Here is an 18,466-nt window from a genome sequence, read left to right as displayed (position 1 = left end):
CTTAGCATTAGCAATTTTTATGAAAACATTTTCACAACCACATAGATCCCGCAAATACTTCTTCAAAGATATGCCTATTCATATTTATTCACTGTGGCTATAAACAGAAGGCATGAGAGAATGCCATATCCTTGTTAATGGTGGAATTTACAAATTTTGCAAATGCACAAATTTCAGTAAGTAGTGTAATGAGAGCAGCTGCTATTTAATCTCATTCACAAACATGAATTTAGCCTCACACTTCAATTTGCCTTCTGACTGCATGCACAGACTTAAGAAAAGCATCCAAGAGTTTAGAAAAAATAATGAACTTCTCCCAAACAAAACTATCCCTTTAGATATTTAAACCCATGTTTAACTGTTCTGAGATGATAATAATGTGTCATAAATCAACCTGTGGGCAATCACTGATTGCAGTTTTTTGTGTTTAGGACTTTGTTTTCTACGTACCTCGTCTTCGCATCAACAAACGTATCCTGGCCCTGTGTATGGGGAACCATGACCTGTACATGCGTAGACGTAAACCTGATACCATTGAGGTGCAGCAGATGAAGGCCCAGGCTAGGGAAGAGAGGAACAAGAGGCAGATGGAGAGGTAAGGAAGGAAGGAAGGAAATAATAACGGCTTATTTTTTTACAGTTTACAGTGTGTTCTCTCTGCTTTAAGAAAGAACTGTCAGGAGATATAGGTTTTTTTTCAGATGTGTATTTATGCACAATTCTCCTGTCAGGGCTCTGCTCGAGAGTGAGAAAAAAAAGCGAGAAAATGCTGAGAAGGAAACAGAGAAGATTGCTCGTGAGACCATGGAGCTGATGGAGAGATTGAGACAGATTGAACAGCAGACAAAGAGAGCTCAAGATGGTCTGACAACTTTCTGAATACAAATGTTTCTCAACTTTGAGTTAAAGAACATTAAAAGAGTGGCTTAATATATTGAAATATTTGTGATTTTACGATCTCTACAAAGTTTATACAATGTGGGCATGTCTGAGTATGTGTTGGATGTTTTTAAGCATATGTGCATGTGTGTTTCAGAGCTGGAGGAGCAGACTCGCAGGGCTCTTGAGTTAGAGAAGGAGAGGACAGTTGCTCAGGAGGAGGCTGAGCGCCTGGAGAAGGACCGCAGAGCTGCAGTGGAAGCTAAAGCAGCCCTGCTGTACCAATCTGAAACCCAGATCAAGAGCCAGGAAAGCCTGGTACTCTTGCAAAACACACCTGCATGCTCGGTTTAATTCAATTTCAATTGAACAGATAAAGATATGAGGTGGATTTTTCTCCAAACCTAAAAAATTGAAAAACTTGCTTGATGGTATATTTTAAAATTATTAATATTTTTAGCTGATTGAATAGAAAGGCAATTAACCTGAGTTGTGATGCTGCATATGAACATATACATGCACGCACAGACACACGCGCGTTCTCTCTAAGCCAGAGCACAATGACCTCAGGTCAGGAGCACTCTTAACTCTCTTACCATTTGTGTGCATGTGTGTGTGTAGGCCACTGAGCTGGCAGAGCTTACCTCTAAGATCTCTCAGCTGGAAGACACCAAGAAGAAAAAGGACGAGGAGGCAAAGAGATGGCAGAAAAGGGTGAGAATTAATGAAAGAATCGTGAAGGATGAATCAAACATGAGCAAAGAGGGATGTCTGACACTACTAAGTGTTAGACCCGGGTAAATTAGAAGCAAGGCGTCAACCACAGTATAAGTACATCACTAGACTTTCAAACTGTGATTGTATACATTTTGTGGATTTCACTGCATTGTCACATGTAGCAAACCTCAGCCCTGTGAAGCCATAGTTGGTAAAAACAACCCATTAAAAGTATATGCAAATTTTACCCACGATTTATCTAAAGCGTATGCAAATCTTTGCATAAAAATAAGGAGTACAATACTGAACTACTCTCTACAATATAGTGCTATACTAACTAATCTCCACATTTTTGGTAATACTGCAGTGTTTAACCCTTATTTCTGTTGCATGCAATGATGGGAAATCATTATTTGCCTTCATTAGTGATTGTTGTACTAAAACATCTTAACCAGGGATTCAACAGGAAATGGGCAGGTTACCCAAAATAAAATTTGTCATTGTAGTTTTGTTGTGATTTATTTAAAGGGTCAAGAAACCTTTGAATAGTACTAAAATGTAGAGGTAAAAGTGCCAGATGTCACCAAAGAGCATCCAGTTATCTTTTATTCTCAATAAAGTACCTTAATTTATTTCAGTGTTGTGGCATGGAGCTCCTATTCATTTTGTTAGAATAGGAGCCCCGTGTTTCAGATCGTCACATTTTGGAACCAATCTACTTACACTTTAATATTCAACCACAGCGCTTCACTGAAGGTTGTGTGTGTTGACAGGCGATCGTGGTAGAAGCTGATTTGGAGCGAACCAAAGAGGAGCTGAAGACTAAACTCATGGGTGTCCACATCCAGGAGTCAGTCCACCCTCATATGCATGAGCACGACGAGACAGATGAGAGCAGCGCAGAGGCGAGCGCTGAGCTGACTTCTCCAGGCACGGTCCGAGATCGCAGTGAGGAGGAAAGAGTAACAGAGGCCCAGAAGAACCAGAGGCTTCAGAAAAACCTCAAGGTTGAATATGATCAAATTTCCTATTTTGCGAATTTGCTGTTCTCTTACTCGCCTTCAGGTCAGAGGTCAGGTCCAGTTTGAGATAAGCAGTCCTTGGGCTGTCCTGGAGCTTTTGAGAGTGCAGACAAATGAATTAGAAAATGCCTTCAGTCTGCCTTCTAATTCAGTGGTTCCACGGTCAGTGAAATATTTTGGCAACTATTGGATAGATTACCTTGAAATTTACTACATATATTCAAGGTCCCTGAAGCATAACACCTTTGGTGATCCCCTGACTTTTCATCTTGCGCCACCAGCAGGTCAAAATTTCAATTTGCCCAATACTTTGGTTCATGACTAAATACCTGCAAAACTAATGGAATTCCTATCATCCTCAGCTGCACTTTGTGCATCCTAACTAACAGGTGTTAGCATGCTAACTAATTAGCATGCTCCCTGTGAGCATGTTAATATGCTGACATTTAGCTCTAAGTGCAGCCTCACAGAGCTGCTGGCTGTAGGCTCTTAGTCTTGTTTCACTGATTTCAATTATTCAAAATTTTATTTTTAAAGTAACTGTTTCAGTTAGAAAATAAGCTTAATAAGAGGTATGGAGCATATGTGCTTGCGTGACATGTGTCTTAGTTTATCATACTCAGCCACGGTGGCTGCCACGTCCTTGTCCCACCTCTTACAGTTTGTGGTTTGAAAAGCACAGTTTTGTTGCTGTTGTGTTGTGTTGTTGTGTTGTCTGTTGACACAGTCACATAGAGGTTTTGACTCTGCTGTAAAGATGGCAGCTTAATTGCCACCAAAAATTGTGTTTCACCAAGAACTAAGTGCACTCTGCATAATTAAACATTGTTGCAGGTACATTATCATTCTGTTGGTTTCATTCAAGTCGCAAATCTCATCCTGACCATCCACGCCTATTACAACTGAAATAAAATTGGTCTCTAGCTCATAGCCATGATGTTGCATAGAGGACTCAACACAAAAATAGACTTAACTATGGACAATAGATGGGGATTGAGGGGAGTACAGGGGTGAGATGGACAAGGCTTCTGAATAGTCTCTTAAAGAGTCTCAGGGAAGAGGATTTCATTCACTGTGTGTCCGTGTTCTCTTTCAGTTCCTGAGCACTGAGCTGGCCAGAGCTGTAGACGAGAGCAAAAAGACCCCCAATGACCTGATCCACGCTGAGAATGTGAAGGTGGGCCGTGACAAATACAAGACCCTACGTAAGATTCGTCAGGGCAACACCAAACAACGCATTGATGAATTTGAGTCCATGTGAGAGACGCTGCCGTTGGCCCGATCAGACTGAAGGCAAGATAAGCATAGATAATTAAAATTGGGCACATTGAGAAATTTTAGAAGTGTAGGTGCAGATTATTGCCTAGGTAGAAAATTCACCTGACATATTAGGTTGAATATGACAGCAAATGATATTGTTACTGTGCTCTGATGCCTGTGATGTCCATGATTTTAATGCCATTTCATCTGGAAACAAGTCAGTACAGAAAGTCAACTTTCGTAAAAATAAATCTTTTATGTCATAAGAACAAAAAACACATTCATGTTTAAAACATATGAAACAAATATATCATCTATGCTCTCATTTATGAAAAGGTTTGCTTTTGTCAATCACCTATGCCAACTAATGAAAACCGTATTAATATTTAATAAAATGAAAGCAATGACATTTGAGACACTTGTTATTATTCCATATAAATATTAAATCCTCTATTCTTTAACACAGAAATAAAATACAGAGAAACACCATCAGTGTGTTGTGCGTGAATCATTTCCCCTCTGAAAGTAAGCATCACCTTCAATTTGCCAAATGAGGCAAACTGTTGTTCAGCATGAAAATAGATGAGCTGCAATCAAAAATAAAAGCTAATTATCACATTCAACTAGATTTTGGTCTATCCAATAAAAAAGTTACATTGCCACTGATATGCTATAATCACCAAGTCCTTCACTTCAGCTCCCGTCACTGCACCTCTGCCGTGTCACTGCCTCCACTTCTGCAGAAGGCAGGTATAGAAAAGGCTCTGGCACAGCAGGGTTGCCAGAAACAACCCAGCAACCCAGACTTCCCCAAGGAACAAGCGCGTTTTTCTTTTTTCGTTTTATTAGGCTACTAAATAGCAGAAGGAAATATGCCTCAGGTAACAGAAATGTGACTCGTTTCTCTGGCTGCCTTCACTCTTCTCTTGTTGCTGACGTCCTCATCCATCACATGCTGCCCAAAAATAAACAGATGAAAATAAAGAGTAACTACTTGATCCTCCATTGACCATCCTCGAAAATATATATTTTCCATTTTGTTTGTAAATATCTTGTGTTGTTTTTCAAATGTCAGTGATTGTGCAGGACGAGTTGTATTTCATCTGACAACGTTTTCCATATGGCAGCAGCCCGACATACACTGTTAAAGGCGATGTTCGGTGAATTTAGGATACTAAACACCTGGCTATTCTCGCGAGACCTGGGATTAGTATATACTTTTTGCAGCCAAATAACCGGACACACGGCGTCCAATTGAGATAATAAGTTACATTTAGGGTTGTTGTTCAGAGTGTAAACCGGTCAACATGCCAGAGTTCAGAGTCCTCTTAATCGATTTCTAACCGTTACTTATTAAGTGAGTTTTAGTCTGCGCTTCAGGGAAATAACTCGAGGCTTCGGTGTAGACAAACGTTACTTTGTAAAAAGTTCGCCAGCCCTTCGTCACCGGAACAGATCGACGGGACGTCCCTTCCCTGTTGCAACCAACGTCGGCGACTGCTCTGGATTTCCTCTCCGCTGAGACATAGCACCGGAGTGAGTCTCATCGGGTAGGCGTTCTCTCGCCTGGAGCGTGTTGTTATATTTACAACCAGCGCACTGCTTAAACTATAACGACGCGAGCTGAAGACGGCCCTTCACTCAAGCTTGTCTGGATTAGTAGTAACGTCAAACTCTTTAATAATGGATGATCGGTTGGATACTGCGGATACATGTGCGTGCGCGACTACTGCTGAGCTCAGTAAGGCAGTGTCAGTGTCCTTGGGTTTGGATACAGTGTCTTCTCCGCTCAGCAGCATGAACTTCGACTCCACTGTGGAGAGTAGTTCCCGTGGAGTGCCGGAGTTAGGAGCGGCTCGAAATATTCTGCTGGATGACACTAACCTTAGAGAGGACGACTTTGGAGAGGTGTGCCATGGCGCACAGCAGGTGAGCTGCATGGATCTGCTCAGAAGGGGCGAAATGGACAGGGAGCAAACCGTGATGCGCGGCCCGGTGATATCCAGATATGTCTGCAAGGAATCAAACTTGTTTATGAACCCGGTGGCAGAGCTGCCCGCGCCCTCTCAGGTGGACGAGCTCTTACCTTTCAAACCATACTCTGCGTACTCTGCCAATCCAAACCTATACAGAGATAATATGTGGTGCGCATACAGTGGCCGATCCGAGCCAGAGAGAGGTGGATCCGGCGCACATAATTTATTGTGTAAATATTGTAATTGCGGACAAACCTCTCTTGGATCCAGGCAGGAATGCCATTGCGTCTGGTACAGCAAGCGTGAGCAAGGTGGAAAAGATGGCACGCAATCAGCGATGTCACAAGGGTATGGCCAAGTGCAAAGTTACCAAAGTGCAATTCCTCAAGGGCACGCCACTTTTTCCACAATCAAGACCGAACCTTCAGTTTGGGTGGACTGCACAGATCGCAGTTTCAGGTAAGTAACAGGTTTTTACAGTGATTTGTTCTGACTTGCCTTTCATTAGAATCCGTTCAGGAGGGCAATCCCGTTAAGAGCCACATACATTATTTCCTGCTAGTCTCACCTTTCTTTAATCACAAACTTGTTGAAATTAAATGCAATTAACACGATAATTCTGTATTGTTATTTGCAGTGCCTTGTGTAGATATATTAGTAGAATCATGCCTAGCTCAGCCCAGAGACAGCTGTGTATCAGCATTAAATCATTCCTGCTCAACAGCCACATGTGCTCTTCTTGGCCTTGGCCAAGTTGTGTTTCAGCCTGCAGCTAGACTGAATAAAAGTTCACCCTATCCCTAACTTTCCAGAACTATCCTCATTTGTGCTGTGACTAACTACGCAAAATAAAAGTTAATATATCAGTGTCGCTATAAACAAGAGATACAGCACCTGTTGCTGATTCTGTGCTTGGAAAGGAAGAACATGTTCAGTTTCCACTTGTTGATTCCTAAGTAAAAGTCTTTAAAGACTAACTCTACAGTTCTTTAACCTTTAGTTTGCTTGTCTTTTAGATGACTTGTTGTCATATAGTCAGTCTTTAGGGAATATGTGCCCCAAATGCCGTAACAGGCAGCCTAACACTCTGAGGACAGACCTAGTGATCTAAATCTGATCTTAATACATCTGTTTGACTGTCTGCTCTTATTTTTAGGTATAGGTATATTCTAGCTGTCTAACTGTTTTTAAAAATGCAGTATCTGTGCCCACATTTGAATCCTTTAAAAACAGCCCTTTTGTATGTATTTGTACCCCTGTGTGTGTGTGTGTGTGTGTGTGTGTGTGTGTGTGTGTGTGTGTGTGTGTGTGTGTGTGTCCAGGCATGAGGATTTGTTTCCAGGTGTGTACCTGTCAGACAGGAGAGTGTGTCAGGTGTGCGGTGATGATGCCTCAGGTTGTCACTATGGAGCGGTCACCTGTGGCAGCTGCAAAGTATTCTTCAAGAGGGCTGCTGCAGGTGGGTGTGACACACACAAACACACGCGAGTGCACACACACACACACAATTTCTCGTCTGCTTCTCTGATTTAATTTCTTACACCCACTTGCCTGTTCATGCAGGCAGGGCACAGTGACCTGACATTATCATAGCGAGTTATTTGTTATCAGCAAACACCCACATTTTGTTGCTATGAGTGGAAGCCAAGGCATTGTAGAACTCCCTCGCCTCATCCCCTCAGGACTTTTGTTTCCCACCAGGTAAGCAGAATCACCTGTGTGCCAGCCGGAACGACTGCACCATCGACAAACTGAGGCGGAAAAACTGTGCCTCGTGTCGTTTGAAGAGATGCTTCATGTCGGGAATGAGCCTTAAAGGTGAGGAACTAAAGATGAGAACAGAATGAGACACAGAGAAGGAATGTATGTGTGGTGTGTATTTGGAAAATGGGGTCAGGGTGGTCAGATACCTTACATCCATTAGATCAGAACTTACTAATCAAATGTTCCAGCTTAAATACAGTGTAACAAATGCATTTCAGCAAAGGCCAAAAGAGCATTTTTTTTTCCAGCATCCAATGATCAAGAACCTCACCACATGGTTATGATAAGTAACAGCTCCATGGGCTGGAAGTCATTTAAGTATAGCCACCATTAAAGTGTTCTATCCCAGTTTGTTTCTTGATTTTACTTGAAATTGAAGCTTCTTATCTCCCTTTTACCCTTTTGTCTTCCGCTTGTCTGTATTGTCTGCGGTGGATTCTAGGTCGTAGGCTAAAGGGAGCCAGACAGACAAGGAATGGAGAGGAGGAGCAACCTTTGGCTCCCTGGGGGCCTGGAGAAAGAGGAGAAAGGGCCGGGAAGAAAGATGTCAACTTGGAGCCTGGAAGTGCAGCTGCCAGGGCTCAAAGTGAGGATTAGTGTCACATAAGCTCAAGTATCATGCTAACTCAATATTGAACATATGCAATAAAAGATGTGATAATGTTTTCATTTTTTTGTTATTCTTCTGGTCTGTGCATCATTCCGCCTGTATATCTTCAGCAGAATCCCAAGCCCTGGCTCCAGGCATCCCTCCGACCCTGCGCTCCTGCCTCACCCTGCTCAGTGTCTTGCAGGCTATTGAGCCAGCTGTGGTCAATGCCGGACATGACCCTGCCCAGCCAGACAGCCCTGCGTCCTTGCTCACCAGTCTCAATGAGCTGGGGGAAAGACAGCTGGTAACCGTGGTGCGCTGGGCCAAGGCAATACCAGGTAAACCTGTCTGGGCCAAGGGAACACACTGAAAAATAGTCTGTGTTACATGTAGGTGGTTCAGCATAGTGCTAGACAAACTATTTGTGCTTCATGTGAGGCAAAACACTGCAAGCTCAGATTTATCATATTGAGCAAGAGAGCGGATGACACTGTGAAAGGCGAATCAGACACAAAGGACCATCACTTGTGTAACTCCCAAGCCTGCAGTGTTTTAGACGAGCTATAAAGCTATCTGGAAACGTAAGCCTTGCCAGAATGTTATGCCTGTTAAACTGCCATGTTGGAGCAACCAGGCCCAGTCAATGCAAACCAGCTGTTTCAAATATTAACCACTAGAGGGGGATATGATCATATTTAAGCTGAGAATGGCAGGCTGAAAATGGCCAGCAATGTATCCAAACTGTGATATCCCTGTTGTTATTAGTCTGAAGTCTTCACATTTATTGAACTGACCTTTGAAGTGTTATTTTATCATGTTTTATAATTTTTGCACAAGCAGATGTTTGATTAAAAAAGTGTTTTTAACAGGCTTCCGTGACCTGCATGTGGATGATCAGATGTCAGTGATTCAGTTGTCATGGATGGGAGTGATGGTTTTCGGCCTGGGCTGGAGGTCCTACACCCTTACTAACAGCTCCATGCTCTACTTTGCTCCAGACCTGGTCTTCAATGAGTAAGTCATGAAAAAAAAGCAGACTTCTGCAGAGTTCTAACATTTAGGTGTTTGAATTAAACAAAGTTAATAGAAGTTTGTCGAACCTGGCGCAGTCTCCTCATCAAACAAAGAAAGTTTGTTTGGGCCTAAACAGCTGTAATAATCATTGTGACATTGGGTTTGTTGGAATATCATGGGATTCCACCTGTCACCATGAGTGGAAAGAAAGGCACAGTGGAATAAGAGCTTCAGAGGAAGATTTAAAAAATCACACAATGAACGTCGTCTTTTTTAGGCGAGACAGTAAACAAGTCTGTTCTGTTCTTACGTTTTCCTTTGCGTCTGATATACGTGGCCGCAGAGGGATCACCTCAGATGATTTATTCCGTTTCATCTTTACGAAACCATCGTCAGAACTGCTGCAGCATTGACTTGTTTCCTTTTTCACTTTGACAAGTTTTGATTCGCACCGCAACCTCCTCCAGCCTCTATCAAAACGCTTCTGACACTTCAACTCCTGTCTTCTGTCTTTTCTTTGTACTTTTAAAAACTTAACACAGAGTTTGTGAAGCAAATCACTGTACATGATGTACATAAACAGCAATTCCACCACCTCTTATCAGTAAATTGTGTTGAAGTGTTGAAGGAGGCTGTTGCTCAGAATGCTAAAGCCAGCCACGGGCCCTCAGAGCAGCTTTCACTTGCCTGGTGTTCAACATTAGCAAAACACTCATTCTGTCTGCATTAGACCTCTGTCACTCTATTAGGCTGCTTCTGACCTGCATGGTAATGGATACGCCTGCCCTTGTTGCTGACCCTCATTTTTCTCTGCCTCTCTGTAGTTCTCTTTTTCCATTATCCATCTCACTCATTTTTTCTCACCTCTGCTGCTTTTTCCTCTTTTTCCTTCGCTCTCGCTTCTGCCACCATTAATTGTCTTCCACCTTTCTATATTTCTCTCTGCCTGACCCTCTCTTGTCTTCTCATTTCTCCTTTTGTCGCACCTGGTGCTCCTTCTTCTCCTCTCATGCTCTTTTTTTTTTTTTTTTTCTCTCCACCCCTCACAGCCAGCGGATGCAAGTCTCCAGTATGTATGAAGACTGTGTGCGGATGAAGCTGCTCTCCCAAAGGTTCTGCATGCTGAAGGTCACCCAGGAGGAGTTCCTCTGCATGAAGGCCCTGGTCCTCTTCAGCATCAGTGAGTCTGCTGAGACCATATCTGAAATAATGAGTGGGATGTCAACTCAGCAAGTGAAATATGACTACGATAGAGTGCAGCCATTACTTCAGAGAACCGATTGGATGGATAAAGTCTGTGAGAGTTATTGTTGTGTTCTGGCTTTGTGGTCACAGTGCCAGTGGAGGGCCTGAAGAGCCAGCATTGTTTTGATGAACTGCGGACCTCCTACATCAAGGAGCTGGACCGCTTGGCCAGCCACCGAGGAGAGACCACCCGTACACAGAGACTGTTTCAGCTCACGCAGCTGCTGGACTACCTCCAATCGGTAATAGACACAATTCTACATACACACCATGCTTTGACTCTGACCTATAAATGTAATTTTAGTTAGTGTCACAGAACTACTTGAGCAGGCACTAGTGTAGTGCAAAGTATGCTTCCCAAGTACACAAACACTGTGTTTGGCTTACAGCAATATAGTGTTAACATATTAACTAAACTACATCAAGATTTCTTGATAACTTCATGGCTGGATTACTTCAGTAGAGGCCATCAGTGATTACATTTAAAATGTAAGCCGCAGTCTAGTATAGTTCCATTCCAGACAGATATACAAACTGTAATATCATCCTGACAAAAGTAATTCCTTCTCATTTTGTTCTCAGTGACCTCCAGTTTCCCAGCCATCAACTAAGGTTAAACACATACCAAAGGGTCATATGACTCTTGTTTTATAGCCTCTCTATACTGGTTGCATATCAGGAGGGGAAATGGTAGAGTCACCCTCTGGCGGTAGCATTGCTACATCAAAAATAACTGTAATGCTCCATAAGGAATTCTGCAGTTTTGATACTTGTGCCACTCACAGGTAATGGGTGTTACATTATAAACCAAAATGTAAGAGTGTTAGAGTTTTGTGTTAACTGGTGTCCAAATTGCTGAGAGTGCCGACATGTAAATGATCTCTGTCCTTTTGGTTACTTTGGAGAGGGAAGGAGAGATTTCTAACCAGATTTTAATCTTTCGAATAAAATCCACGGCAAATGAAAGCAATAAAAGAAAATGTAGACTGACCAAGTTTTGTCTTTGAATGAAAATATAAATAATTTACACTTCTGTTTTTTATTGGTGCGCCAGTTAGCTCTGGATAGTTGACTATCTCTAGAGACAATTAACACTTAACTTACTCACCTGCCCTATGGTCCTGAAAAAGCCGAGTCATAAAGGCTGTTTCTGTTTTACCGCCACAGGCTGAATTGTATTTCTATTTGATAATTTAATATCCAGTAGAGGACAGTGTGACTCAATTATATTCCATTTTTATAAATGGTTTGAATTTAGCTAAGGGTGTGGTAAAGTATTAAATGTAAAATCACAAAAGCTTCACACAAAGAAAACAGCAGCTATATAAAGACAAAAACTACCTTAAAAACCTCATGTATAAAGGCATTTAGGTGTGTATGTACAGTATATTTACGTTATCCAGCATATAGTGTTTATATCTAGTTGTGTGTGTACATTGTGTATTCTTCTATGTACATATGTACAGGCTTCCAGACTAACTTTTTACATTGGTGGCACTGGTGCCCCTAACCTTTTCAGTTTGGTGCACCAGCAGATAATTTAGGTGCACCCAATAATACATTTTAAGCATCACCTTTTTTTGTCAGTTCCCATACACATTGGTAATTTCTTAACACTTGTAAATGATTGTAAGCAGGAATAAAGGTGCAGATAAATGTATTTTTAATGGACTTAAATTTAGTAAAAGGCAGCTCTTTTTTGGCTATATTATGAGCAGTGTTAAATTTTATTATCATTTCTGACTGGTCACTGCATCAGTTTGCTGTGCCTGGCTGTGAAACGCTGCGGGAAGGGGGGCTGCCTGCCACGCACCTGTCACGGCACAGGACGTGTTTATTGGAGACATTGTGCTTTTTAAATGTTTCAATTTGGAACGTTGATGCTCCGAGAGCAAAAGCACTATTCCTAGCAGTTATATTCGCGGGGCCTGCGGAAAATCCATGGATCAGGATGGCTGGGTCATAAAAATTAATATTCTGTCTGATACAGATGTGTTGTGGGTGGGCGAAATAGGGTGAAGCGTCTCCCCCTTAAGAGAGATGCTGTGCGCATTTACGCACGAGGCACAGCAGCATAACTTCATTGATTATTTAAATCTCCCAACACGCCGACAGGATTGGTCAGAATCTGATGTTAATTTATCTTCTGTGTTCTTCTACACATCCAAAAGGTCACACACACAGTCCAGGTTCGTACAGTGAAACTGTTTGGAGTAAAGCAGCTGTCCTCCTGATAAATCCTGAGCTCCATCACAGCTGTCTAAAAAAATGTATTGCTAAAATTTTAATTCTGTTTCCTCTGCAGAGTTTCCTCTGTCCTGTCAAGTTTATAACCGCAGTTTTTAGTTTTGTTGCTTAAATGTGCCACGGTATTTGTGTGACATTACTGTGTGCATGGAAATGTTTAAAATGGCTGACAGCAGCCTCTCTAATCATTAAAGTAAATCATTAAAGAAAACACTCATACATCAATACAACACACAATAAAGAACTCACCTGGAAAGCTCGCGCTGCTCGACATCATTTCAACTGCAATTTAGCCTACAGGGACCGGTAGCAGTGGAGAGAAATGTCCACGCCGGTGCGGGTCTCTAAATCAGAGAAGATAATTAGTTCGGGTGGGTGGCGAAGGGATGATTTATATGTACATGCGGATTCGGTTCACATCAGAGCCGATCCACGCATCACCACTGCACACCCAGTTGGTGTTTGATAAAAATATTTTTATACATTATTTTTTTTAATCAGACCTGCAAAATTTCAGGCGCAGCAGTGCGACCAATGAAAATGTTTAGTCGCACTTGACAGATTTTTGGTTATGTATATGACTTTGCAGGTTTATATGCAGGTTCTGCTGGTCCTGCCACAAAATCTTGATTCGGTACAGTCAGATGGCTGAGAGGAATACTCTATATTTCTGAATGGTCTTTCATGCTTTAAGGTTGTAGAAAGTCCTCTTTACAAATAGATGTTATATTGTATGAAGGGTTTGCAAAAAATAGTAATGTTTTATACATGGAGAACAAAACGCTGTACAATGGTTCAACCAGACTGACAACTGAAAGGACAGGAAGAGACAAAGATACCTCAGAGCAACAGTTAAATAAGAATATAAGAAATCAGCAGTCACTGGTAAAAGAAATTGGAAGCGTAGCATTAAAATCTGTGCAGATTTAAATAGGAACAGGTTCCTGTTTCATTGTCAGGTGCACAATAATGCCTCTAACAAGCTGGAATGAACAGACATGTTGGGTCTAGGGTTAACTATTGGAACTGGATCGCAGAATAGCAGCCAAACATACTATGGACTGACAAATCACAGTTTAAACTTTCTAACCACTGAGTAGACTGCAGAGGGCCCAAAGAAAAACGGGTTCCCAAAATATTTAGAGTCCAATTGCACAGTTGTGGTTCAAAAGCTGACCTTGGGTCACTTACGCTTTTCTGGATTGGAAAACAAATTAAAAATCAAAGAGTATTTGGGGGAAAAATGGTTACAACAGTATTCTCCCCTGTCATGCAACACTGTGGGGACATCTACTAAACGGATGTTTTAATCATTTAATTGTTTTAAAACTCTTTCAAATGTAAATAATACATTTGGTGTATAATTATAATGTTTTTATCTATGTTAAATAGCCATTATTGAAGGAAAGAAGAAAAATATCAATATAACAGGTTTTTTTTAAGATTATTTTTTTGGGGCATTTTTGCCTTTATTTGACAGTACAGCTGAAGAGATAGACAGGAAAGGAGGGAGTGAGAGAGGGGATGGCATGCAGCAAAGGGCCGTGAGTTGGAAGCGGTAAGGACTCAGCCTTGGAACATGGGATGTGCGCTCTACCAGGTGAGCTTCCATTGCACCCCGACTCCAAACTTTTTAGCGGTAGTGTGTATATACATTATGGCATGCCATTTAGGAAACATTATATATATATAATATGAAGTTTGTTTATATGGAATGAAACTTAAATATATGGAATGAAAGTCGGAATATATTGATAGAAATTTGAGAATATTGAATTAAATCTTGAGAATACATGATCAATAGTTGTATCTTTTTCATCAAAGTGATAGCCTTCTGAATTCCCTGGCTACCAGTATTATTTTGGCCTGTACATGCATACGCCAGGGTATTAATTATCTCTTTATTACTTAGGATTGCTGCTACTAGATTTCGTGCTGACTCACTCATAGGGACACACTTCACACAAAATCCGTACAGAGTAATATTACACATCGAAAACAAAAGATGGCACCGGTGCCTTGATGACATCAGATTTCATTCCATATATTCAAATTTTCATTCTATATATTCAAACTTCATATTATATATATAATAATTTCCTAAACTGCATGCCATTTTATTTATATATATATATATATATATATATATATATATATACATTGCTCCTCTGTAAAAGGCAATAAGAAGTTGGCACAGGAATTTTGCCTTCTTAAGTTTCCTTATGAAATACAGCCGTTTCTGAGCTTTCTTTACCAGGGTGGAGATGTGAGAGGTCCATGTTGGGTTCTCTGTGATGCTGATTCCCAGGAACCTAAAACTGTTTACCTGCTCCACCTCAACTCCACTGATGTAGACAGGGGTGTGTGTCTTTGCCTCCTTTTTACTAAAAACAATGAGCAGCTCTTTGGTTTTGCGGAAGTTGAGCAGTAGGTTGTTCTCTGTGCACCACTCTGCAAGATTGTTGATTTCCTCCCGATATGAAGTCTCATCGTTGTTTGTAATCCGGCCAATGATTGTGGTGTCATCCGCACACTTCACAACAGATTTGTCTCCATGTTGGGGGCTGCAATGATGGGTGTTCAGCGTGAACAAGAGGGGGCTTAGCACACAACCCTGGGGGGCTCCAGTGTTGAGCACTAGAGTGGAGGAGGTGTGACCGTCAATCCGAACTGCCTGGGGTCTTTTTGTAAGAAGTCCAATATCCAGTTGCAGAGTGTGGTACTCAAGCCCAGAGTGCTAAGTTTTCCAGTCAGTTTCATTTTCATTCAGGGAGATTGTTTTGAATGCTGAGCTGAAATTAGCAAACAGCATTCTGATGCAGGTGGTGTTGTTCTCAAGGTGTGTGAAGTGTGAAGTGGAGTGGAGGTCAGTGGAGATGGCATCCTCTGTGGATCTGTTGGTTCTGAAAGCAAACTGGTGAGGGTCCAGGCTGGCTGGGATGTTGCTCTTTATATGCTGGAGAACCCGTTTCTCAAAGCACTTCATCAGAATGGGGATGAGAGCCACAGGGCAGTAGTCGTTTAGACTAGACACTGCAAACTTTTTAGGTTCAGGGACGATAGTGGCTATCTTGAAGCAGGTGGGAACAATCTCCCGTGACAGTGATGTGTTAAAAATGTCAGTAATAACATCAACTAGCTGATTAGCACATGTTCATAGTACACGGCCAGGGATATTATCAGGCCCAGCAGCTTTACTCATATTCACTCTCAGCAGGATTCTTCTCACATCCGCTGTGGAAACTGACAGTGGCCGGTCTTCTAGAGGCAGAGTAGACTTTACAGCTGTTTCTTTGTTGGGGAGTTTTTTGTTCACATGTATGTATATTATTTTTCCTTATTATAAATTAAAGAAAAGTGCCTTCAGAACTTTATAATCAAATTAACTGGGTTTTAAAACTGAACGCTCACTGTATACTTTATGGTGACTATCTGACTATACTGAGTAGAGTCAGATAATGTCTTCATATGTGTCCAAATTAAAGTGTCATAATGAATGTTTTGAATGTTTTGAATCACTGTATCATTTTTTTTTTTACTTTATTTTGCACATTCCCCTGCTTCATGCACAGCTGTAGCTAAAATAAATAAGCTCAGTAAAACCTGAAAGAAAGCATACTCTGAGACCTTCTTTTATTTAAACAGCATATAGACATGCCTGACGGCCCTGTTTTGTAAAGGATATTTATCAAGGTTTTCGAAGGCCTGAGACGCTGATTATATTTGTAAAAGTACGCATAAAACTTTTGACAATGATTTTTGTAATGGCAAGGGTTATTGTTAAGCATTTGTAAATGTATAGATTGAAACATTTATTATTCCCAAAACTATGCTTACATGGATTTTAAATCATTTGTTTGACATTTGGTTAATGGAGATGTGAATGAAGGCATGGGAGGCATGCAACCACAAGAAGGTGTAGATCAACCGCTTTCCTCCTTAATACTAGTAGAACTTTTAATACTAATGTCTAAGAAACTGTTGACATCAGTAATTGGTGTGTGACCAGAAGAGCTCGAAGGTTTTCTCCCAAAGAGAGCAGAGCTGCAGCTGTTTCAGCCTCATGTCTTTCACTTTGGATTTACCCTTGAGCTGGAGGGCAGCCAGGGATAGTCTGGCAGGGCCGTTAAGGTAGAAAACCAGAGTTGATCAAGACTTCAACTCAGACCCCTTCGGCTTTACCCTGCCTGTGGAGCTTAGAGGATCACAATGACTGTCATCTTTTTAAATCACCACTTAAAGCTCGTGTCAGAAGACAGGCGTCAATGTAATTTGTTATTTCCTCTTTTATCTGCAGGCTTTGTTCTTTTTCAATGGCGTACACATTTAATGCGTATCATCTTTGTTGCTAATAACCTCTGCGTGATCTCTGCCTCTCTCCTCTTTCTCTCATTCTCAGGTTGTGAGGAAGTTACACCAGTTCACCTATGATCTGTTCATCCAAGCCCAGTCCCTGCAGACGCGTGTCAACTTCCCGGAGATGATCTCGGAGATTGTGAGCGTTCATGTGCCCAAGATCCTCTCAGGCATGGTCAAGCCCATCCTTTTCCACAACACAGCCTAGCGAGAAGTCTCGGTGATAGTTCTATATGTCACTTGAGCTCTGGCACCCAGTCCTTCGATCATTTCTGGTAACACTGAGGGTTTATGATTTTATGAGGTGAAAGAAGTATAAGCCCCGTTTCACCTACAGGGTGAGATAGGGGCACAGCGAGGCTATGAGCGGACATTATCAGAAGGGCATACAGCACATTCTTCCAGTCTATTGTAATCTAATTGTATCTGCTCTGTTCTTCTCACCGCCTGTTATCTGTATACATCAAATGTTTCTGGAACTGATTAAAACACTTTTTCGCATGCATTCCTCCACACGAGCCCATGAATGGCCAACCACCTGCCATGTAGACTTCTTAATATTGATAACTGACAACATTTAATTTTGAGAGGTAAAAAAAAAAAACATGTTTGCAGAGTTCACATCACCATAGCTTGTCGATGTGCAGTAGTATGACATTTGGACTAGCTTTTTCCACAATGAATGTTATTGTGTGCACCTGAGATGAACAAAGTTGTTGAGTGACAGTTAATAAACGGTTATGGCATGCATGCTAAGAAGCAAAGCTGTCTCGCCTGAAGGCATATAAAAAAACATTTTTGAAAGCTGTTCTCATACATAGAAATAATAGTCGACATAGTCGTTTTAGGTGTCGACAAAAGAAATACACTTAAAATAAACTGCAAGTGACTGCATTAATGCAAATGTATATTTATGAATATTGTGATGTCAAAAGGTCACACCAAAAACAATGAAGAAAATAACACACAAAGTACTCGAATGACTCATTAGTTGACTAACACTGGGTGACTTTTTTTTTTTTTTTTAAGTTTGCTTGTTTTTGAGTGTGAAACATTATTATAAGTACAATTTTTCCAGAGTGGACATTTCATACTGTTGTAACTTTTCTACTGTTTCCTAAAGTGTTCTTTGTAAGTATTTTGTTGTGTATCGTCATGTCTCCATTGTAGCTTCTGAAAGTTTTGCTAAACGTTAAAGCCAGCCAAGAATCTGCTCATTTGTTGCAACATTGACAGCTTAACATGTAATAAAACTGAAGCATGACTGTGTATCTGTTTGTTGATGATGAGAGCAGAGTGAAAGAAATGCACACTGTCGCATTGTAGCACAAATCTCAGTGTGGTCTCTTTTGAGTGCATGCAAATGATAATACAATAATCTTCCCATTTTCTTC

The 18,466-nt window shown here is 41.2% G+C and overlaps 2 protein-coding genes and 1 long non-coding RNA gene across 6 annotated transcripts in view; 2 read left to right on the top strand and 1 right to left on the bottom strand.

Moving 5' to 3' along the window:
- LOC122879781 (moesin-like) overlaps nt 1-4,367 on the top strand; it is a 10,576-nt gene extending 6,209 nt beyond the window's left edge. For all 3 annotated transcript variants that reach the window (XM_044204211.1, XM_044204212.1, XM_044204209.1), the window contains 6 exons: nt 432-595; nt 732-862; nt 1,037-1,197; nt 1,501-1,593; nt 2,370-2,603; nt 3,715-4,367. In XM_044204211.1, the coding sequence (XP_044060146.1) occupies nt 432-595; nt 732-862; nt 1,037-1,197; nt 1,501-1,593; nt 2,370-2,603; nt 3,715-3,879 (948 nt within the window). In that variant the 3' untranslated portion in view covers nt 3,880-4,367. The remainder of the gene's footprint in view (nt 1-431; nt 596-731; nt 863-1,036; nt 1,198-1,500; nt 1,594-2,369; nt 2,604-3,714) is intronic.
- On the bottom strand, nt 4,110-5,890 carry LOC122879785. Its single transcript, XR_006378789.1, has 2 exons — nt 5,763-5,890; nt 4,110-4,833 (listed from the first exon to the last, which is right to left on the bottom strand). It is a non-coding gene; the product is annotated as an uncharacterized LOC122879785 (long non-coding RNA).
- On the top strand, nt 4,931-18,466 carry LOC122879780 (androgen receptor-like). Of its 2 annotated transcripts, none has more exons than XM_044204207.1 (9): nt 4,931-6,313; nt 7,177-7,313; nt 7,556-7,672; nt 8,061-8,204; nt 8,339-8,548; nt 9,080-9,224; nt 10,274-10,404; nt 10,560-10,711; nt 17,116-18,466. In XM_044204207.1, exons 1-9 carry the CDS (start codon nt 5,562-5,564, stop codon nt 17,278-17,280), a joined length of 1,953 nt encoding a protein of 650 aa, XP_044060142.1. In that variant the 5' UTR covers nt 4,931-5,561; the 3' UTR covers nt 17,281-18,466. The 2 variants fall into 2 exon arrangements, with proteins under 2 accessions (XP_044060142.1, XP_044060143.1); XM_044204208.1 differs by having other exon boundaries at nt 4,932-6,313; nt 8,342-8,548.

The sequence above is a fragment of the Siniperca chuatsi genome, linkage group LG8 (genome assembly GCF_020085105.1).
Source record: "Siniperca chuatsi isolate FFG_IHB_CAS linkage group LG8, ASM2008510v1, whole genome shotgun sequence".
NCBI lineage: Eukaryota > Metazoa > Chordata > Actinopteri > Centrarchiformes > Sinipercidae > Siniperca > Siniperca chuatsi.
The sequence above is the reverse complement of the archived record's forward strand: the minus strand, read 5'-3'. Positions and strand labels throughout refer to the sequence as shown.